General features: G+C 51.0%; 11 protein-coding genes across 11 annotated transcripts; 5 read left to right on the forward strand and 6 right to left on the reverse strand.

Moving 5' to 3' along the window:
* Window positions 1-287: 287 nt before the first annotated feature.
* Window positions 288-885, forward strand: N7462_010844 (uncharacterized protein; the record flags this gene model as incomplete). The annotated part of the gene is made up of 2 exons (XM_057082558.1): window positions 288-575; window positions 625-885. Coding segments are annotated over 2 exons (549 nt in total), but the record flags the coding sequence as incomplete, so codon positions are not given.
* A 149-nt stretch (window positions 886-1,034) lies between these two features.
* Window positions 1,035-1,511, reverse strand: N7462_010845 (uncharacterized protein; the record flags this gene model as incomplete). Its single annotated transcript, XM_057082559.1, has 1 exon — window positions 1,035-1,511. The coding sequence occupies one exon, from the start codon at window positions 1,509-1,511 to the stop codon at window positions 1,035-1,037; it is 477 nt and encodes a 158-aa protein (XP_056929599.1).
* Window positions 1,512-5,136: 3,625 nt separating this feature from the next.
* On the forward strand, window positions 5,137-5,475 carry N7462_010846 (uncharacterized protein; the record flags this gene model as incomplete). The annotated part of the gene is made up of 1 exon (XM_057082560.1): window positions 5,137-5,475. The coding sequence occupies one exon, from the start codon at window positions 5,137-5,139 to the stop codon at window positions 5,473-5,475; it is 339 nt and encodes a 112-aa protein (XP_056929600.1).
* A 1,352-nt stretch (window positions 5,476-6,827) lies between these two features.
* On the reverse strand, window positions 6,828-7,841 carry pre9 (proteasome core particle subunit alpha 3; the record flags this gene model as incomplete). The annotated part of the gene is made up of 4 exons (XM_057082561.1): window positions 6,828-6,967; window positions 7,060-7,478; window positions 7,562-7,746; window positions 7,818-7,841. The coding sequence occupies 4 exons, from the start codon at window positions 7,839-7,841 to the stop codon at window positions 6,828-6,830; spliced, it is 768 nt and encodes a 255-aa protein (XP_056929601.1).
* A 281-nt stretch (window positions 7,842-8,122) lies between these two features.
* Window positions 8,123-9,872, forward strand: N7462_010848 (uncharacterized protein; the record flags this gene model as incomplete). The annotated part of the gene is made up of 2 exons (XM_057082562.1): window positions 8,123-8,192; window positions 8,248-9,872. The coding sequence occupies 2 exons, from the start codon at window positions 8,123-8,125 to the stop codon at window positions 9,870-9,872; spliced, it is 1,695 nt and encodes a 564-aa protein (XP_056929602.1).
* Window positions 9,873-10,068: 196 nt separating this feature from the next.
* N7462_010849 (uncharacterized protein) lies at window positions 10,069-10,836 on the reverse strand (the record flags this gene model as incomplete). The annotated part of the gene is made up of 1 exon (XM_057082563.1): window positions 10,069-10,836. One exon carries the CDS (start codon window positions 10,834-10,836, stop codon window positions 10,069-10,071), a length of 768 nt encoding a protein of 255 aa, XP_056929603.1.
* Window positions 10,837-11,586: 750 nt separating this feature from the next.
* N7462_010850 (uncharacterized protein) lies at window positions 11,587-14,218 on the forward strand (the record flags this gene model as incomplete). The annotated part of the gene is made up of 2 exons (XM_057082564.1): window positions 11,587-12,369; window positions 12,425-14,218. 2 exons carry the CDS (start codon window positions 11,587-11,589, stop codon window positions 14,216-14,218), a joined length of 2,577 nt encoding a protein of 858 aa, XP_056929604.1.
* Window positions 14,219-14,866: 648 nt separating this feature from the next.
* N7462_010851 (LUC7 domain-containing protein) lies at window positions 14,867-15,863 on the reverse strand (the record flags this gene model as incomplete). The annotated part of the gene is made up of 3 exons (XM_057082565.1): window positions 14,867-15,331; window positions 15,398-15,729; window positions 15,821-15,863. The coding sequence occupies 3 exons, from the start codon at window positions 15,861-15,863 to the stop codon at window positions 14,867-14,869; spliced, it is 840 nt and encodes a 279-aa protein (XP_056929605.1).
* A 343-nt stretch (window positions 15,864-16,206) lies between these two features.
* On the forward strand, window positions 16,207-18,118 carry gpi16 (GPI-anchored transamidase subunit GPI16; the record flags this gene model as incomplete). The annotated part of the gene is made up of 3 exons (XM_057082566.1): window positions 16,207-16,574; window positions 16,638-17,032; window positions 17,088-18,118. The coding sequence occupies 3 exons, from the start codon at window positions 16,207-16,209 to the stop codon at window positions 18,116-18,118; spliced, it is 1,794 nt and encodes a 597-aa protein (XP_056929606.1).
* Window positions 18,119-18,375: 257 nt separating this feature from the next.
* N7462_010853 (uncharacterized protein) lies at window positions 18,376-18,838 on the reverse strand (the record flags this gene model as incomplete). The annotated part of the gene is made up of 2 exons (XM_057082567.1): window positions 18,376-18,609; window positions 18,680-18,838. 2 exons carry the CDS (start codon window positions 18,836-18,838, stop codon window positions 18,376-18,378), a joined length of 393 nt encoding a protein of 130 aa, XP_056929607.1.
* Window positions 18,839-19,455: 617 nt separating this feature from the next.
* On the reverse strand, window positions 19,456-21,495 carry N7462_010854 (uncharacterized protein; the record flags this gene model as incomplete). The annotated part of the gene is made up of 3 exons (XM_057082568.1): window positions 19,456-21,111; window positions 21,182-21,346; window positions 21,406-21,495. 3 exons carry the CDS (start codon window positions 21,493-21,495, stop codon window positions 19,456-19,458), a joined length of 1,911 nt encoding a protein of 636 aa, XP_056929608.1.
* Between the last annotated feature and the right edge of the window lie 170 nt (window positions 21,496-21,665).

Here is a 21,665-nt window from a genome sequence, read left to right on the forward strand (position 1 = left end):
ACCGTTTGCAGGCACAGAATGAACAGCAGAAATATAGACGGCGGCCCTATAGAATAAACCGGTGGCGGATCAACACCACGAATGAGTCTGAACATATAGATGCAGTATCGGTCCCGAACAGCCCGGGGTCTCATCAATACCCCATAACTCCCAAAGCAGGCCTTCGGGAACTGTATCAGGTCGACGGCGGCTCTTCTGCGACGGATCTATCGGCCTCGGGTGCAAGAATTGCCCCGACGGCTTTGCGGCATTGCCAGGCCGTAAAACTACCGTTACCTGCCGACAGCTTACTCCACCTCATCCAGTATAACGTATTTCGAGGGCTTTATCTCAACAAGATTCTACTGGGGTCTGCGACAGTTTTATGGAAGCCAGGCATCGAGCCCGAAGCATTTGACAAAAATTTCCCAGACTTCAGTGTTGTTCTACCCTTTGCCGCGGGCCTCCCAGATACCCTTGATCCCTCCGAATCTCAGATGAAACTTATTCATTCCACATGGATCAACCTGATACCTTTCGTCCATATGAGAGAAAATCTGATCCAGTGGGAAACATTATTCTATCATCTTGAATTTGTGCAAGATCTAATTGGGGAATTGCTTGATTCCGCAACTCTTCTCCCAGCCACCCGGCTCCTCTGTTGCGAAGCCAGGACGTGCGAAGATATCTGCATTGTCCCGTGGGGAATGTGAGGATGATATCACGGCAGACAGAACTGGTCTGATATTATGGGGGGAGCCATACGACGTCAATAGCTGGGAAGCCACACCAGGAGTCGTGCGAAAATGGGCATGGGCAATGCAAGGATGTGACGATTTGATCGTCTCGACCAACCGGTGGAGGAGGCTCAGAGATGAAGAATCTCTGCTGTTCTCGGTTTTATGATCATTGCAGGGAATTTCAAGTAGACATCACGGAAGCGGACAGTATATCCTCGTAGTCGGTAGTTCGTCATTTGACATATATTGTGTTATAGTCTCCTGTACATTTTCTTCATCGAAACATCCCGGCTTTCCAACACAGCACAATCTCGCTCATCGGTACGAAACATGAGTCCCATCCTCCTTAACATAGATTTTCCGATTCTTTTGCGGTGTTCCCCTTGAACTGTGGGATTCTTTATCCGCATTTCGAACGGGACCTTCCTCCTTCGGTCCTTTCCATGCGTTTATGTCCTGGTTAGCAGGACTCATGTTCAGTGATCCCTTTTTCCCGTGAACACTATGTTCCAATTCTGTTGCTTCAAGCTCTCTCTCCGGCGCCGTATTTTTCGGGTCCCATGCCGAGTCATGCTGGGCAATCTCACTGTCTGTCCCGGACTTGGTAACCTCCGATCTTTCTGGATCCAATGCCTCGCGATTCGGTCCATTGGTATGCGCGGGGTCTTTACAAAGAATAGATGCGATACCGAAGGGCCGCACCTTTGTTGTTTGAAGGAAGATCGTATCAGGGCGGAGGCGGTGAATTGATCTCGTGGCCTGGTGGCCGTTGGATATGAGGCTCTGCCACATTGTATACAGGACCAAGGTGGCAAGTAAATCGATATGATTTTTAGATAGATTGAAGAGGATATCGCATGAGAATTGGAGTATAAATGGATAAGCCAAAATAGCGAAAATGAATGATTCCACTATATGAGGATGCCAAAATTATAAAAGCAAGATTTTACGTTGGCAAGTTGGGATCGAAGGTCCTTCGGTGCCCGGTTCTGTTGTGCTGGGAACTAATCATGCTGACGTCACACCAGACCGCTAACCAAACCCGGCAATCAGCTTAGACAACTATGGTGACAACCATAAGGAGCAATGGCGGCGGCAGTAGAGACTTTTTCTCTCCATAAGGACTCGAGACTCTCAACATTCTGTGGAAAATTATGGTCAGTTGGGTTCAATCATTCATGTTTCTACTCGGCTCTCATCAGTCAACAAGAATCAGGTCTGCCACGTCAATAGAGGCGATAGGGCGTACTGTCGTGGCCCGATCTCAATAATGGGTTGCATCGAAATCAAATCGAATGATTTTTGCATATACGAGTGACAGAGTTCAAGCCGGTCTACCTGTCGGATACCAGACATGGCAAAAGCTATCCCACGGACTGGGAGCTGAATGGTGTTGATGATCACTAGTGCATCGTGGTGGCTTGCAGCACGAGTGTGCCTTGGGTATCTAAATAGAATCTGAGTAGGGGAGAGTTAAGAGATGGCTAATTCGGATCGGGGAGTCGAGATCTCATTGGCCGAAGAAGGCATCGCGCATTGGATTAAAAGAATTGAATATAGACCTCAAGCTGGAGATGATAACTCTGGCACTTGGCAGCATGCAGGTGTGAGGACCCGCCCAGTCTCAACGGACCAATGAATTATGGGGGCTTGGCCTCGCTCGGCATGGGCTTCGATGATATGCACCAGTCGCTCACGTACATCTCGGGTGGGGAAATGGATTACTAGCTGCATATGACCGGCATCCCAGCTCGGGGGTGTTATTGGACGCTGCACTCGGCTGCAACTGAGGCTTCCTCCAGCAGCCGGCCAATCTGGGCACGCTAGTTCATTCTAAAGGCGGTGACTCTCTGGCGTTCGACTCCCAAGGCTCAAAGAGCCGGCCACCATTTGTCGCCGGGCAGAGGCATGCGCGTGGAATGTGCGGGAGCCTCCGTTCACTTTGAGATCACGGGATCAGAGGAGCCCAGTAGGGTGGGAGCATGTATGCGGGCCCGAGAATCCAATTTCAACGTTGTAGTTTGGGAGCAACAATACTGTATTAACAAATTTTCTGCGGAGAGGGCATTGGCCCCGTCCCAGGTGCTCCAGAATATCTCCGGTAACTTCGCTTGTTGGGCAGTAAACACAGCTGCGGTCTTTTTTCCCTCCCTCCTCTAGTCGGATCCTTGCTCGATACAGGGCAGTTTTGCCCTATAACGGAAAGTGATCTAATTCTTTTTCCGAGGTGAGACGGGGCGAGAGGCAAAAGAGCAGGGGGGTTGAGAAGCTGATTCGAGAGAGTTTCGGCGAATGCATCCAGTTCGCCGCTCAAAAATGATCAGTCCTCGCCGAGATGACGCCCATTGAGGCTGTTCACAGGTTTCAGGGATGCCTGGCCGCCAACTCAACATTTGGTCATGGATCATCTTCCCGAATCCAGATGGCAGACGTAATGGACCATCCGTCTCCGGCGATCAGGCGTCTTAGTGATGAGTTACCACCCTCCTCAAGTGGATCGCAAGGTCGAACCAGCAGGCAGAAAAGCAGCCACTTTCATTTCGAACTCGGAGAGGCAAGTTGATGCACAATTTTGGACAACAAGGATTGAGGCCTGGGTCCGCTCGAGGGGTCTCCCGGGCCTCTTGGGGACCCAAAGACGTTGCGTTTTTCGACCCACGGTCTTCCTAGTCAGCCATCGCTACCAGGAATCAGCATACGGAGCCAGAAGCAAAGTGCCACGTCAGAGTCTCCGAGCTTTGGTGCAGCTGCATGTGGTTGAGCAGTATGTGGGAGGTGTCACGGTTCGTGTCTGCGACGAGCGCCGCACGGCTTTCCAGGCCCTATCATTTTCTCCCAAAGGAGCAAATGGAAGGAAATGAACCATACACATGAGCGGGGGCAAATGCAGAATCCTTCCTCTGCAGACGCGTGAGATCAGCTGAACGAAACTGGATCTATGCCGTCCAAGCCCCAGAGGTGAAATGGCTCGACCGAAAGAAACCCAATTCCGTGGCCCGTGTCCCTCGGGGCAGGGGGGTACCAATAATAGAGCCTCAGTGACGCGAATGTTGCCACCCGGGTGAAGGACCATTGGCTCAGAAGAACGGAGCGGAAAGATGCGGCAGGGTGTGGGACGGGCCTGAAGTCTCAATTCTGATACCCTTGCAAGCAATAGTCGACAAGGGAGCATGATATCGAGGGCAGGGGCTTGTTGTCGGGTCACAATCGTATTTCCGAGAGGCCACTACGGTTATTGCCCAACCATGGATATTGTAACAAGATCATGGTTGTCTGGCGAGCAGTGGTGTGAATGCACATGCGATCGCAGGGATAATAGCTCCAGGTGCGGTTTCCTCTAACATGACGACGTCCACAGTCAGACGGCTGCACCAGAAACCCAAGATGATTGAGATTGCGAGCCAATGGATGCTGGCTATATCAGGCCAAAAGGACGGATAGCAGGACGTCCTAAGCTGGGTGGAGTCGCGGGGGACAGTGACAGGTCCTATCGCATTCGAAAAACATAATTTCTTTTCTTTTTCTTTGGTTTTGGAACAAGGTTATCCCTGGACTAATGTGTCTGGTAACTGCATCAAGGTGACAGCTGGCAAAGGGCGAAAGCAACTCAATCATGCAGGATCGTCGGTGCAAAACGCAACGCAGTCACAAGAGTATGCCTTCATGCGAACGACATGCACACTCGAGCGGGGAAGTTCAATTGGAGGTGGCGTAGGTTGCAGTAGTTGAGACTGGGAAACGGAGGACTGGAGGACATGGATTGCGGGATTTTCCAGCTCATTCGAAATTGGAGACAAGAATTGCCACAGTAAATAGTTGCCTGCAGTCTTGAAGCAACGGTCTATTCCTTGGTGGCTTCATCCGAGAGACCTTGGGCATCTTACAGTCTCCACTATGTGGAAAAGTGCTGACAGCCAACCGGATCGATCTCAACCAGGTTGCGATGTGAAATTCGAGAAATGAGGAGACACGGACGACAAGCCGTCCCGCTCCGGTTGGCGTCGATCACAAAGTGGACAACACGAACTTGGAGATACCCGGGTGATGACATGGTAATGTTGACCGAAACATAAATAGGAGGTTCAATATCCTCTCAATGCGAAGTAGAAATCCAAACCATCCTCCCCGGGTTTCAAAATCCAAGTCTCGGACTAGAGAGTCGCATTGATAGATACTCCTCCCCATACGAAAGTTTTGTTTGTCTGCCATAGCTTGGAACTTGTTTGAATATCTTCCAAAAGTCGACGACAAGATCCACCAGTGGGAAACCCTATCAAAGTTGTCAAGCGAAGGCAGACAAGAAAGCAACGGGCCAATCGTGAACACCGATCCATATCTGAAACAGTCAACCCGATTCCAAGAACAAGTGAGTTTTATCGTAGCTTCGGATCGAGTAGCACTAATGCAATTGATAGGCATGTGCTTTTACAATCAGAAGCGTTTCTCCTGTGGAGACTGGAGCTGGACCAGCTTTGCACACCGATGCAATTACGAGTATCGCACCGGCGAAACATGCGGTATGAGGCTCGTCAACATGACGGAAAATGACAATAGCAAATGCCGCCTATGTGAGAAAATCGAGACCAAGTACCGGCGCCGAAGCGCTGAGGTTGACCGTCTCGAACGATGGAAGCGAGAGGGGGCCAATTTGGTAGCCTCTATGGACCGGTCTCAGAAGCTCATTATGGACCTGGACAAGGAGATTTGCATGTTGCAACGGGAGCGTGAGGATCGACGGAAGACCCTCCTGAGGTAGGACAGGAGTCCTGGGTCAGCAAAGGATTGGTGGTATTTTTGCAGCGAACAAGTGTATTGATCATGTTCTTTGTTTTCATGTTTCAGGGGTGTTATGATTTCTGCTCTGTTGAGTTCATCTTTTGGTGGTTTGTTCCAGGAGTTTCATGTTTTATCACGCAGCAACAAATGGGCTGTGACAGCAGGTTTCAATCGAGCTTCTGCAGTATGCCAGGCTAGATCACACCTTCTAGTAGCGTGAAGAGACTGAAGTGGGTTTCATCATTGGCTGAACTGTACAGATTCTTCTTTTCTCCATAGGCTGTCAGCGTCCAATGAATATATTGATATGGACTAGTCATGTTATAAGCGCCCTGGTCTGTTGGGTAAGCGGTTCGCTGAGACAGCTCGGGTCTCACAGGGAAAGGGGTTTCTGCTGCAGATATCCAACTGATAAGCCACGATGACCTGCTAGAAAGCATTGCGGCCATTCGATTTAGTGCCCACTCCACGTCAAGTATCAATGGTGCGAAAACAAAGGATTGCTGGCAGGTGGGATGAAACCCCTCACCCCTTGTCACGTGTGTTGAATCATGGTCATGTCTGATGATGTTGGGATCGCTTATGTAATCCCAAGGCTGAGAGTCAGGGACTCGTATACTCCAATGGAGGGGCGAAGGATTAGTTATAATATTAGATCAATTTGTTAGAAAGCTAGGGTCAGAGAAATAGAGAATATATGCATAGATGATCTATGCCTCCTCAAGGTAATTTGAGGCGGGTCTCCCGTGGACTGACCCTAAAGACGGGTAGCGTAGCGTTGATACCTTATCAACCATATTGTAGACAAGATCAGGGCCACCAACGGTCACCAAAAAGGTGATGGCTACTCATGTCAACTGCAGGATGTTTTTTATTTGGCGTATAAGCGTATAAGAAGCATAGGTGGTTGAAAGTTCCGTTTGTGTTGTATTATCTCAACCTTGGGTGGCTGAAAGTCAAGGAAGAGACCGGCAAACATGGGGAGATATATATTTTGCCGACAATTTGTGAGATCGGAGAATTTGCTCATATTGGCCCAACTTTCCAGCCCTGAAGGAACACAAACTTTTATTCACGGCGCCCCAGATTACGTGTACCAAGCTGTTTGCCTTAATTAATCAAACATTGTCAAATAGACAGCAAAACATTGTGCTCTTGCACCCAACGACTGGGTGATATACGTGCCACGTCATTGAACAAGCAACATCTACCAACGCAGTCATCAGCAGAACAAAAACACATACGTGCAATTGTCGGAAAGAGCAATGGGGTTGACACGGAGGGTGGCAGGTCTTGATTTCAAAGTATCTGAAGCACAAGGCAAGTATTATTCTATTTAATATCGCCAGCCTCGGGCTCATCGTCCACCTTGGCCAGCCCTTGATCCCGTAAGAGCGCATCAATCTCATCAGCGCTCCATAGGTGGTGATAGATCTTTCCATCCTTGGTCTTACCCACCGTTGCGAACTCGACTAAAAGGCGAAAACCCAAGGGTTAGTATCGTGGGATCCAAAGAAACAATCCCTCACAGAGAAGTTTAAGCAAATAGAATTGGAAGACTCACTCTTTTCACTGCTCAGCTTTGTCGAATCCATGGTCTTGCTCAGCACCTTCACTGCCATAGCGCAAGCTTCCTGTAGGGTCTGGCCTTCCTTGTAGTCTTGCTTTAGCAGACTCTGTGCGCTGGCATTGTTGGCACCAACGCTGGTGGCCTTCCACCCGCCATAATTTCCACTAGGGTTACTCTGGTACAGCTGGAACTGGCGTAGGTGGTCCCACCCAGCATAGATGAACGAAACACCAAAAGGACGGAGACCTCCATGTTGGGTATATCCTTGCTTCAAGTCACAGAGTCGACGCACAAGCTGTTCGCATGGGATGTCTTCGTTGTAGGTGATGAGGTAGCGCTGGGCGTTCTGACGGGCATAGTTGATCAGGATGTTGGCATCGGCGTTCATACCGGCGACGGCGCAGATCATGTTACTATAATAAAAATGAGATCAATTTCCGATCGAAGAAAACACTGAGATGGTGCTAATGCAAGAATGGGAGGCAAGCCGACATACTCGTTGATTGTGTAGAGCTTCTCGGCAGAGGTATCCTGTTCCAGTAGCTTGCTGGTCACCTTTCTCTCCGCGGCCAGCACAATTCCATCCTTGGCAAGAATTCCGAGGGCAGTGCCGGCATGAGAAATAGCCTCAAGTGCATATTCGACCTGATACAACCGACCTTCTGGGGAGAAGATGGTGGTCTATTGAGCAGCGTTATAGGTTAGCTAGAGCTGCACCGACCGGACACGGAGCGGCCCGGGGCCAAACGTACCCGTGAATCATAGCGCCGAGACATATTGTATGAAAGAAACAACGCAGCGAGACCTAGCCGAGTAGAAAATTGCGAAATCAGGGACGGGAGGAGGAGTGAGGGGGTGGTGGTTAGGCTGGTCGGAGTTGGAGTAGTTGAGCTCCAGGAAGTTCCAGGCAACTCGCCCTGGCGCGTCCTCTGTCATCCTCTGAGCTCGGACCACCTTACCACACCAAAGCTTCACTGCGGCTTCTACTCCAGCATTGAGCCACATGATATGGCCATTCGACTCGCTACAGGTGCCCTCTAAACCAGTTACTACGAATATGCTCAAATCGACTTACGCACCGCCACCCCCTCTTCCCCCAGGGTGGTCGGAGCATCGAGCACCCACTGGTTAGTCTGCGCTTGGGTTGTCTGGGGAAAGATTTGGCTAAAGGCGAATTTGCAGGTCATTTGTACTACTATAATGCTGCTACTAAGCAGTCCACATATACAAGACCTTCAAACCAAGCGGCTCAGGTTGCGCCACCTCCTCCGCAACCCTCACAACAACTCCCGTTATATTCGCCCGAAACGCTACCACCTTTTTCCTCAACACCCTATGGACCCGCGGGCTATGCGCCTGATACAACACAACGTGGCCAAGGTCGCGGTGGCTTTCGCGGCGGAAGGGGCTATCATGAGCGCGGTCGGCGTGAACCTCGCGACCGGCCGAAGTCAAAGCACCCCATCCCCGACTGTTCACCGTGGCTTCTAGTGAAAACCAAGCTTGGCAGACGTTTTGTGCATAACCCGGAAACGAACGAGAGCTTTTGGAAATTCCCTCAAGAAGTTCTCAAGGGCGTGATTGAATATGATCGCTTAGAGCGGGAGAAGAAGGAAAGAAAGGAGAGGGGTGAGAAGTCAGAAGAACCCGAGAAGCCCGAGAAGGTTGCCTCCGCAGACTTGGAAACATCGAGAGCAAATACAAACACCGATGCCGAAGGCGAGGAAGATAGTGATGAGTATGAGGAAGTCGAAGTCACCGACAGCGAGGCAGAGGAGGACGAGGGACAACCGTCTAAACGCACACGAACCGATAGCGCCGGGCCACAGGATCAACCAGTCGAGTTCACAGAGGAGGACATGGAATACCAACTGGCAGCCATGGGCGAAGAATATGGACTGGACCCGGGCGAGTATGGCGAGCCTGAGGAAGATTGGGAAGAGGGTGCGGAAGGACTTCCATTAACTGAGGCTGATGCCGAAGCGCTATTCCGTGACCTGCTGGATGACTATCACATCAGTCCGTTCACCACATGGGAGACCATCATTGATGAAGGTCGCATCATTGAAGATTCCCGATATACCGCACCTTCCAACATGAAAACGCGGCGTGAGATCTTCTCTAACTGGTGCAAAGATCGCGCCAAGGATCTCCAAGAGCGCAAGCAAAAGCAGGAAAAGGAAGATCCACGAATCAAATTCCTGGCCTTCCTTCAGGAATATGCCACTCCCAAGCTTTACTGGCCCGAATTCAAGCGCAAGTACCGAAAGGAGCCTGAGATGAGGGACTCACAATTATCGGATAAAGACCGGGAGAAGTTTTACCGTGACTATATCGCCCGACTTAAGCTTCCAGAGAGCACTCGGAAGTCGGACCTATCGACACTTCTTAAATCGGCTCCGTTGCATGCACTGAATCGTTCATCGAACGTTGAAACCCTTCCGCCTTTGATCATCACAGATCTTCGGTATATCGCTGTTCCACCTAAGACACGAAATCCTTTGATCGAGACATTTGTGTCCACGCTGCCTCCTGCCCCAGAGGAGGAGATATCTGCAGAGCAACAAGAAGAGCATGACCGAAAGCAGAGGGAGCGGAAGAGGCGAGAAAAGGCCCTTTTGGAGCGAGAGAAACGAGTCGAAGAGGATAAGAAGAGGCAGCGAGGCGATCTTCTTCGAGGCAAGCATCTCCTCAGAGAAGGTGAAGCCGAAATTGCAGAGGCCATGATAGTCAAGAAGGACGGCTTACGAAGCTACATGGATGTTGATGAAACCCCAGCGAACAAGCATGAGAAGCCGGATCAATAAGCTTGGAAGGAGTGTCAATTAATAGGATTATTCATAGAACTATAGCAGGTTCAGAAGCAATGTCTCAGTGATTTGACTTTGCGCTGGCGAAGTCGCAACATATATTGGCATTTCAATTTCGGAGGGTATCATTGTAGATGAAATGGAGCCTTTGTCGTCCTTCATGCAGGGACCGTGTATATCATTCCATACAAAATCATTTAAATCGCCAATCATCCCAATCCTCATCATCATCGTCACTGTCGCTTTCTGCCGGCTTTTGCTCTTCCAAATCTATGGACTCATCCCGAGCAGCATCGTCATCAACACGCTTTTGGCGTAACTCCTCCCGCATCTGCTTCAGTCTTCGAACGCGTTCTTCCAACTGGTCCATCTCGTCGAATTCTTCTTCCATGAAACGGGCTGCATCCTCGCGGTCGCCCTCCAACTCCGCCTCACGCGCCCGTGTCGTCAACGCTTTGTCTCGCTCTTGTTGTGCCGCAAGATCCTCGGCGGAGACAGGGGCGGCTGATATTGTGGCTTCGGCTGTGATGGCGATCGGTGCTTGTGGCATTCGGGATGGCGCGGCTACTTCTCGTTCGAATGCGGCCCATTCGTCCTCGTCAACGGCCTGTTGTGCACCTGGCGGTGGACCCGTGCCGATCGGTACGGACCCTAATGAATCGGAAAGGGCTGATGTCTCTTCATCTTCCTCAGCAGGTAGCTCGGGGCCGGCTTCGTCGGTTTCCTCCACAGGTTCCAGAACCTCATCCTCGGCAGTGGTCTCGACAGGCGGTTGAGAGTCTTGCGCATTTGCAGCAGCATGGACGGCTTCGAGATCGGTTGATCGCAGTTTTTTCCGCATCACTCCATCACCGTTATCGACCTTGCGCTTTTTGCTGATGCGGTTGCCAGTGGTATTTGGTTGCGACGCGCCCTTACGCGAAGCTAGCTCATTCCGGAGGAGCGATCGCACGTCCGCCATATTTTCACGCGGCCAAGGAAAATGTAACCGGGATTCTTTGAGGTGTGCAGAGGTGACAAGGTGGGTCGGAGAAGGACAGGTTGGAATCCAGGCCAGTTTCAGGTTGAATCGAAAGTGGATTTTGCTCTAGGTGGGGAACCTGGAGAAGCTCATCGGAACTGAAGCAATCGACGGCGCTTGTGGCTGGTGCATCACGTGATTAGATGACAAAGCCTCGGGTCCGGCAACTCCAAGCCTCCTGGCACTTCTTCATCCTTCTTGTCTCCTGATCTTTCTCCCTCCCCGCTTCACCTCTTTCTTCATCAACCGCTTCATTTCTCTTGTGCATCTACTGGTGCAGTGACCGCAGCCGAGATTGACCCCGACGATACCTCTCTGCTGTATATCTGTGCAGAGTGCTGGACCTGGAATTCTCACGCGACCCCGCTCGAGCCAAGTGTCGCGACGCGCAGCAAGGGATCGCAAAAGCGCCAAAACGCGACCAGGCGCATTTTCTGCCACCATACGTTTACCTCTGCACTGAAATTGGGGTGGCAGTTGTGGTGATCAAGTAATACCGTGGATCAGGCACTGACGTTGTTTATCAACGTCTTCTCTTGTGTATTACTTTAGCCCCCTTTGAGTCCGTAGAGAGAGACCTTTTTCGCGCTTGCTGGGTTCCCAGCGCAACTCCCCAGCACGGGAGCAATCACACAGACCCGTTATCTTCCCATTGCGCTGTAGTCCCGAGGTGTTCCCTATTTTTCCAACATGGCCGGTAAGCATCATTCGTACACCACCTTGGCAGGTCCTGCGTCTAGACTGGCCCTCCCACAGGATAGTCAGACATTGGCACTTCGCAACTGCATCTCCCCAGTCAACAGCATGCTGACCATGATCCCAGACGAACCGCGGCGATCGGGCCGAGCCACCAAAGGCCAGCACAAGAACCTCGAGCTGCCTGATGCGCCTGCAAAGAAGGGCAAAGGCAAGGGCCAAAAAGAGAAAGCCAGCAGCAAAACCTCCGCCGAACCCACCCCCGGTCCCAGCGAAGGAGAGGAAGACGACGAGGAGATCATCCGGTGCATCTGCGGCGAATACGAAGAGGAGGAAGATGTGGAACGAGACATGATCTGCTGCGACCAATGTTCTGCATGGCAACACAATGACTGCATGGGATTGACCTTCGCCAAAGGCCAGGAACCAGATGAATACTACTGCGAGCAGTGCAAGCCGGAGAACCATAAGAGTCTGCTGGATAAGATTGCAAGAGGCGAGAAGCCCTGGGAAGTGGTCGCCGAGCGTCGGCGACAGGAGGCCGAGGAAAAGAAATCGAAGAAAAAGAAAGGCAAAAAGGGTAGCCGGAAGAGCCAGGGCAAACCGGACACTGGCACTCCTGCTCGCACTGGCACTTCTGCGACGCCGGGTCCTGGTCCTTCACCTGCTACCGCGGCCTCTGAATCAGTCGAGCCGGAGAAGAATGGGCAAGGCGTGGATTCACGACGGTCGAGCACCAACAAGCGCAAACTTGACGAGAGTACCGAGGCGGATATGGTGAGTGGCTTTCTTCCTCTTGGATATGAATTGCCTAACTAACCCTCTTAACCAGGGACCACAAGTGAAACAGCAACGGGTATCCCCAGAATCGGCAATGCCAGCGGCACCGCCAGCCAAGACGGAGAACGAATCCCCTACAGAGACTACCTCAGGTGGAAGTGTGGAAGCGCTCGTAATCCCCGCTCGAAAGAGCGCGGCGACGGCTCTCATCAGGTTCTTTGTAGACCAGATCAGCACGGCGCAGAAGATTGGATCCTATTCTCTGCCTGCCGGACAACCCGCGGACGATGTTGCACGGCGGCTCGGTCTCAATATCGAGAATGCTATGTATCAGACTATCTGTGGCGGAGCAGGCGAGCCTACCGAACCATATAAGTTGCAATTACGTACGATCTTGTTCAACGTAAAGAAGAACTCTTCTCTACGGGATCGTTTGCTCGTAGGAAGTCTTTCTCCTGACTCCCTGTCTAAGATGAAACCCGAGGAGATGGCAAGTGAGGAGTTGCAGCAGAAGGACGCGGAGATCAAACGGGAAGCGGAACGGCAACACATCATTATTCAGGAACAAGGCCCCCGAATTCGACGAACACACAAGGGCGAAGAGCTGATTGAGGATGAGACTCACACTGCAGCGACAGAATCAGTCTTCTCTGCTGGACCGCGCCGCGCCACCGAGGTGGACGGTAGCCCGGGCAATCAAAGCCCAGTCACTCCAAAGGCCCAGCAGGTGAAGCTGGAGGGGCAGGGACGAGGACTCTCTCCTTCTGGTGAACATCACGATCATGTCTTCCCAGAAGTTGCTCCAAACATTCGCGAGCCTGTCCCCAGTGGCGGCCGGATCCAAGCTGACGCTGAGATCGACCAGCTGCTCCGTGATGACGAACCGGAATCGCCGCCGTATTCTCCCAAGGACTTCAGTGATGACGGCACCGTCTGGCGTGGAAAGGTTGCGATGGTCCCTGTGTCCGAGTTCATGTCTTCGGCAAAACATGTCGGGGGCGCCGATTTGAGCGGCCGAATTCCATGGAGTCAACTTGCACCCTCGACCCTACTGGTGGATGGCCGCATCGACATCCAGCTGGCCAGTAACTATCTCTGTGGATTGCGCTTCAGCGCATCGACGGACGTGTCCGTCATAGCCATAAATAGGCCGGACCTTCCCAGCGAGCGGGCCGGGTTTGACAAGCTCTTCGACTACTTCCAAGGCCGTAAGCGTTACGGAGTCATTGGAAAGCATCCCGTGCCCGCTGTCAAGGATACATATATTGTTCCTATTGAAGCTGGTACCACAACCAAGCCCGAGTTCATCGAGCTTCTCGAGAACAATTCTCTCGACGGCCCTATCAACGAGCGCATGTTACTGGTAGTTTTTGTCGTCAAGACCGGTGATTCCAACACTCCCTCGGTTCAGCCCTCATCCCATCAACCCAGCCTGGAACCGGCGTCCGGCGCAAGCCCCCTGACTACTGCAGGTGCCACACCACAGCAAGGGCACTTCATGGGGACTCCCCAGGCGGCGGCTCCCTCTACGTTCGCTGGGACTGTTCCAAACCAAGCTGCCTACACCGCCCCGCAAGCGGCTGGACAGCCCTCACAACTCCCTCCCTTTCAACAAGCCCCCCTCACCGGTATGCCGGCCGCAATCCAACTTCTCGGTGCACATGTAAACTCCCCTGCCATCCAGAAACTTCTCCAGACGGCACCCAACGCGGACATGGCGCAGTTGAATGTCGTTCGCGATATCCTGAGCCGCCAGCCTGCGGCTGCACTCAACTATGACACGTTGATGCATGCCTTGTTCGAAGCGACTCAGTCGAACGGCCATGTCCCACAGGCGAATGCGTAATGCTTGCTTTACTTTGATGACAACTGCAATCTCTGTTTATCTTTCAATCCCCCCTGTACTGTACAGCTTGTTTGTGCTTTTGTGATTTCCAATGATGCTGCTTTTCGAGGACTGCATGGCTTCCTGACGCAGTCGGTGTTTGGGACATGCAATTCCCAGGATGAATTTCTTATGAATGTGGGATACCCATGGCTGGCAGCTGTTGTTTTCTCTGCCGGCTTTCCCGCTAAAATGGTTCTGTCTTTTTTCCATTTCTACTTTCTTATTACTCATGGCATGAGTATTTCTAGCTATGCATTATCCCAGCGAGTGGACGCATGGTTTCAATTCAAAATTCAGTTTTCTTTAATTTTTTTCTTCTCTCCCGAATGTTTCATAAAAGACACGCCATTGTTTAGTTATTTTAGGCCCAGAATGTCAATTCTATGTCAAGGTTGACCCTTGAATGTAAGGTGCAATTTAGAGATTTAATTCTGTTCGAAAATGCAAGGTATAAAACGTAACAATAGAGATAAATTCGAGCGCATGGACGAGAACTCTTCGTTACCGTCGACCATCATCCACGTAGGAAACGCCTGCGCTATGCAAAAACACCCGGACCAGAGATAATAAGAGAAAAGAAAGACAAGGATCCTCGAAGCGGCCTCCCTACCATCTTCCACCTCGGCGTCGGTATCCTCCACCACCCCCACCGCCATATCGAGGACCCCGTCCCGAACGGCCTCCTCCGCTATATGGGTCGTCATCCTCGTGGTGGCGTACAGGCGGTGCCCGACCTTTCAGCTCGGAGCTAAGTTTCTTGAACGTCTTGCGCATATCTGAGTAACCCATGTGCATTTTACCGAAGAAGTGGTCCGCCAATCGTCGGTCGTTATCAAGTCGACTCAGGTAGGCACCACAGACGTCGCAGACTTGCAGTTTCTGGTGTCCAGACGGTCCAGAGGTATCCTGCAAATTCTTCAGATCCCGCTCTGCATTCTCCTTCTGGTGCTTTGCGGTCCGGATCTTATGCATTTCATTCATAGCCACTGCGACAGAGCCGGTCTCACCCAAGACGGAGACCTCGAGGAGTCCGGTGTTGATAGTGTTGCTTAGGTCGGCGATTTGTTTCAGCTAGCGGCAGTGTTAGTGCTTCTGTGAACGTCAAGATATCTTGTAATTGGGCGATGCTGAACATACAAGATTGTTCGTTTGCCGAATCTCATCCGGGGTTTTCTCCAACCGGCGCTGCGCAGTGTCGATCCTGCGGTCGCAATCATCGATGTACTTCTGCATGTCGCGCATGTAATCGAAGTCAAATCCCCATTTGGCCTTCTCCGCAGACGAAGCAGTATCGTACTCTGTTTTCAGTCCCTCGCTGTGCACCTTGGGGCAAGGACCGAGGTCTTGCTTGGTGTTCGTAAAAAGGTCGTGCGGGCAGGTCCCGACCAGGTAGGAACGGCAGACTTTGGGGTCTGTAATTGCAAGTTGGGCATTGCGACCCTGGCCACCAGTACCAATGAGCTGGTCCGCTGTCGATAACATCGTGGTTAGCTCAGGCCGGGGAACCGAAGCGAGGCTCAAGCTTTGATCTGCGGGTCATCCTGTGCCAATTAAACGTACCTCCCATGAGCTGTTCCAGCAATTTTCTCTGTTCAGCCGCCATGATGGAGACCTATGCGTCAGAAAAGGGAAAAGCGTAGCGACAAAAGAGAGGTCGAGGGCTCTTTGACAGCAAACGGCGAGGTCCTGCGGTTTTTTGATGCTGACGCTAAGGAAGGCGGTGAGGCGCGACATCAACAGACCAGATGGACCAGTTCGGGTTGACATTTGACCATTCCACTTGTGTCTGATGTCCAAGTCCCTTGGTGATTCTCTGGGCCTTTTCCGGTGACAACAAGAGCCCTAGGTCCCGGATTCCAAACTCCGCTGTTTGCCGGAACTCCCCCAATCCGAATTGAATATCGCATGGACTAGGGGCAGCGCAGACCGAGCTCCGGTATGAAGTGATGACGGTCCCCTCACTCCTTTCTCTACTGCTGGCGCTTGCTGTCACGCTATGTAGCGCATCTGCCATAGCATCTTCGGACTATCATGAAAAGCTCCTCCTTCAGCCGCTTCCCCAATCTTCTCTTCTCGCCTCGTTCAATTTCCGGGGTAATACATCTCAACAACTCTTCGATAGCCAGCACTTCCGATACTTTCCACGAGCACTGGGTCAGATTCTCCAACATGCCTACACCAAAGAGCTTCACCTTCGATTTACTACCGGACGATGGGATGCTGAAAGTTGGGGCCCACGGCCATGGAATGGGAGCAAGGAAGGAGGGACTGGAGTTGAACTCTGGGCCTGGATTGACGCGACAGATGACGAGGAGTATGTTATTTGAAGAATATTACGTTGACACAAAAGCCGATCTAAAAATCTAATCATGTACAGAGCGTTTGCAAAATGGATTACTTTGACACAATCACTCTCCGGTCTGTTCTGCGCTTCCCTGAACTTCGTGGACTCGACCCGAACCACTCGCCCAGTTGTTTCATTCAAGCCTACTGGTGATCATAAAGATGTCAATGGGCTGCATCTTCTTCATGGAACTCTCCCTGGCGAGGTGGTTTGCACGGAGAATTTAACCCCCTTCCTGAAGCTGCTTCCGTGCAAGGGTAAAGCAGGAATTTCAAGTCTTTTTGATGGCCACAAGCTTTTTGACGCCGCATGGCAAAGCATGTCCGTGGATATGCGGCCTATATGTCCTGTGGAAGACGAATGTGTCGTTCAAATCGAGCAGACTGTGGATATGGTTTTGGATATTGAGCGATCTAAGAGACCCCGTGGTAGGTTGACATTACTCGCATAGACTTGATGTCATAAATTACTGACTACTGGCAGCGAACCCAATTCCAAGACCGGTTTCCAACGAAGATTTGCTCTGTGATACATCCAAACCCTATAACTCCGAAGATACCTGTTTTCCCCTGGAAAGGGCAAATGGAGAGGCCTGGAGCTTAAAGGAGGTGTTCGGACGATCGCTGAATGGGGCATGCCCTCTTACAGAGTCTAATGGGTCAAGTGAGCAACCTATTTGTCTAAGAGTTCCTCATGAACGCGGAGTCTTTATCTCCGAGGGTGCTGTGGAGGATAAGAAGAACGATGGCTTTACACGCTGCTTTACCTTGCCATCTTCGCAGCCATTTGACCTTTCCATTCCTCAACAACCCATCCAGACCGAAGTTCCGATTGAAGAACCCGTCTTACATGCAGAGCGCACGATTGTTGGCCACGGCCAGGAGCGTGGCGGCATGCGTATAATGTTCAGTAACCCGTCCAACACGACGGCCGTCGATTTTATCTACTTCGAGTCTCTTCCGTGGTATCTCCGACCGTATATCCATACATTACAGGCCACTATCACAGGTCGTGATGATGTGCGGCGAGAAGTCCCTGCCTCAAACCTTATCAGCGAAACCTTCTACCGTCCAGCTATTGATCGTGAACGCGGAACTCAGCTCGAGTTAGCCCTGTCCGTCCCAGCAGCCTCGACAGTCACTCTGACGTACGACTTTGAAAAGGCTATCTTGCGATATACTGAATATCCGCCGGATGCTAACCGTGGATTCAATGTTGCGCCTGCCGTCATCCGCGTCTTGACTGCGGGGGATGCCGCTCCGGTCTATATTCGAACTACAAGTCTGCTTCTTCCGTTGCCGACCCCTGATTTCAGCATGCCCTACAACGTGATCATTCTCACGAGTACAGTGATTGCACTTGCGTTCGGTACTATTTTCAATATTTTGGTTCGTCGAGTAGTCTCTGCTGATGAGGCTGCTGCACTCGGAGCCCAATCTCTCAAAGGCAAGCTACAGGGCAAATTGATAGCTATCCGTGACAAGCTTCGTCCGAAGGAGACCAAAGTCGAGTAGAACCCATTACATGGTTTCATGCCTCTTCACACGTTCGAAAATTTGCTCCATGTTGTGAACGGTTGTGACAAGACCTTTGAAATTATATAACCATTTAGAACATCATAATGTTATTGTCATTTGTACAGATATACCCAAGGTCAATAGATGATATGTCGACGGAGAAATTAGCTTGGCCCTTAGGCCCTGCTTCAGTGTTGGAATAAACAAGGCCCCAGATGAAATAACAAGACTCCAAAATTACCTCCTGTCATAGCTTACCTTCCAAATATATTTTTCACAGTATCCCAACCAGGCAAAGTATCCGAGGCACCAGGCTTTGAGCCCATGAAACTGTGGTCCTCTGTATCACATGTTGGCTCGCCGTGATCGTTCATAGGTCTTACATTTGCAGCCGCAAGCTCTGCACGAGTCAGAAACTTATTCTCTGCTCGAGTCTTCTGATCCTGAAGGCCAAGGAACTGGCCAATAGTGGAGCGAGGGTTATGAGCCTAATTAAGAGGTATTGACATTAGTCCACTGCTTGATATGGGCTTCAATCTGGAAAGCACGAGCACACACAGCGACATGTCCTAGACCCTCATTCAGCAAATCTTCAGAGCCTCCTTTTCTGTAGGTCCGATCACCCCAACCAACACCGCCCTGGAGATTCTTGGCTGGGTCTGGTTTGGCGGTGCTGTCACTGGAGGACGCGGAGGTAGTTTCATGGGAGTCGGACATGTTGATGAGTAGGTTCGTACCTACTCTATTCTGTTAGTGTGAAGTTGTCCTCACCAGATTCGAAGAGGGAAAATGAAGACTATCAACGCAAATATAGGATCCAGGGGCGATATCCTCACAGTTTAAGAGGATGAGGGCTGTTGATCCGCTGGTGTTCTCTTGAAGCAACGAGTCAGGCACTCAATCAAAGATAATATGATGGAAACCATCCTTTAGTGGCAAGTTTCTTCCACGCAAACCTATATACTGAGTCCTATGATGTCAAAGTTATGGGAGGCAACTTCGAAAATGCAGCCACCACGCAATGAAGTCATTGTGAGTCTCTGGCACCATTGGGAGACCTGAGATTGCTGAGTCATTGCTGCCTTTAAGTCCGAGCGGCCCGCCACAACTTCCAAGGTTCAAGCGGTTGGCGAAGTATAGAAAGTGATGAAGATTGCCCTCAAGCTTGATTATATTCATCGGACACCGTTCTATTAGGCACCTGATTCAAAGGCTGAGTAACTCATTGTTTTATTAAAGATTTTAATGATGGGCTCTCTATATACATGAACAATGTGCGAAATAATGCAAGACGCCAGTAATGAATGCAATGCGCCGAACGAGATTGGTGGCAATTAAACATCCATGCTAGATCGTAAGGGAATCTCCTCGGGGGGTTGATTTGCGGATGCCGGTACTTGCTGATAGGAGCGTCTTTTTTGACGGCGAATTACCCACCAGAAACATGCCACAATGCCGGCAATGCCGCAAAGCAACAGAATCACGATGAATACTCCTTTCAGCATACTCAGCACAGAATATGCTAGGTAAACTGCTTTGGCGACTTCCTTCATTGCAGTGTATCGCGTAGCTGACTGGTATTCGGAGCCTGAAAGGCCATTGTTGACCATACTGGCTCCATCGCTAGGTGACGAGTCGATATGTTCTCGATGGCCTTGAAGGAGCGACGGGTCATTCGGGTGCGGACCGGAGGATTCTTCGTCGAACCCAACTGCCTTCCAATCGGGTGGTACCTCAGTGCGCTGTACACGCGAGGTCCTCAAGACATTGCCATCACGATCGAATGCGGTGGCGGAGATCCAATCCATATACCCTTCGACGATGTGCATTGTCTCGAAATTGGTCTTGTTCGCGTATCCAATGAAAACTGGATCACTGTCCTCGGTTGCTTGGGCATAGAAGCCCCACTGGGCCACATCGGTCGCGCCGTTCCAACTGACATGAATTACAGTCAAAAGATCCGTATCCGACGTGCCATACGCAAAGGCCACGACATCTGGTGGCGTGGTCGGCTGACCGATCCAGTCGAACTTATATGAGCGGTAGCTCGAGAATCGAGTTGAAGCAAAACGGGCATACATGAGAAGGTCCCCGTTCGGCGCGTGTTCACTATGGTATCCACGTTCACTCCAGCCCACAAATGTGTTACCATTCTGAAGCGGCTGAACATTGCCGCGAAGTCGCGTCAAACCGTGGTCTGGGCGTTCAATGCGCTTGATGGTGGTGGCAGTCATTGGGGTCACGGTGGTATCGAGTTCGATGAAGAAAGCCGTCGAGAAGTCCTCTTCGTTTTCTGACTCGTCCGAAGCGTTGTTAAGAAATGAAATAGTATGGTGAGTGCTATTTGAATCGACAAATTTGATATCGTGTTGTTTTGAGAACTGGAAGTCTTGCTGAAAGTCGGACTCTGACCCGCCGAGACGCCATATGATATGGCCGTCCTCGCCCGAAATCAAATAGATGGTATTGGTGAAACGCAGTGAAATGATATAGTCCCCGGCCGCATTCTTGTCGACAGAATTGATATGCACGTAGTCCACGCCGGGAAACCCGGACGGGCTATTCCAGGCATGGAACCGAATTGACTCATGCACTGCGATGTGGTCGGTGGAATCCCATTCGGCGAGGATCTCCCCCGTCTTGATATCCAGTTCGACAAAACCGCCGGTTATCATCCAGCTATTTTCATCGGGCCGATCTAGATCGGCCAGATTTATTTCCTGGGATCGGTACGTGCAAGCCAGAGCAGTCTGACCACCATCCATGATATTGAATTCATGCATATTGAAGGCATCGACGTCGTTGGTCACTCCGACCTGGTGTTCGATTTCATAGTGTTGATCCAGAATGACTCCGCTTCCCTTATTGGAGTTGTCGAATGCATGTTGCAGGATAAAGGAGAGTCGCGGCTTGTCATCGATGTTCCAGTTGGCCTTGAAGTCGAAGACATTCCGATTGTCCGTCATCGGGGACCCAGCCCAGATGAGCATCTGTTTGGAGCGACATGGTCAGAACTCAACTGCTCCAAAATCTGGATGGTACGGGTCACCTGAAACATACACCCTCATTGTCGTAAATATAAGGTCCGATTTGGAATTCTTGGTATTTTTTTGTTGGGTTCTCTGGGTCGATCTGGCCGTAGGGTGCAACGAACCAATAGCCTGGGAGCTGGCGTTCGCGGTCAAGATGGGTGACCTCGAATTTCAAGGCGCGCACTTCGGGCAACTGAAGTTAATTGAGTTAGGCCGGGGAATATTTAGCCATCGGATCCATAGGGTACTCACGGTAAAGAATGACCATAAATCAGTATCGTGGCGTTGTGCCGCAGAACTATGCAACACAAGGCAAAGGAGGACGACAAAAAACGCCAACATGGTGTTGAGGAACGTGACTAAGTGAGACTTTTATTCTTCATGGTAGAAATGGCCGATCGAGGGAGTAATAGTATTGAATCAAAAAGACTAGTGCCACTTTTCCTCGGTCAGGAGCAACGAAAGGTTTTAGCGGTCGCACCAGATCCTCAGGAGGCGCGAGGGGTAGATAA

Source organism: Penicillium macrosclerotiorum (assembly GCF_028827735.1).
Source record: "Penicillium macrosclerotiorum strain IBT 26536 chromosome Unknown utg000010l_segment0_segment0, whole genome shotgun sequence".
NCBI lineage: Eukaryota > Fungi > Ascomycota > Eurotiomycetes > Eurotiales > Aspergillaceae > Penicillium > Penicillium macrosclerotiorum.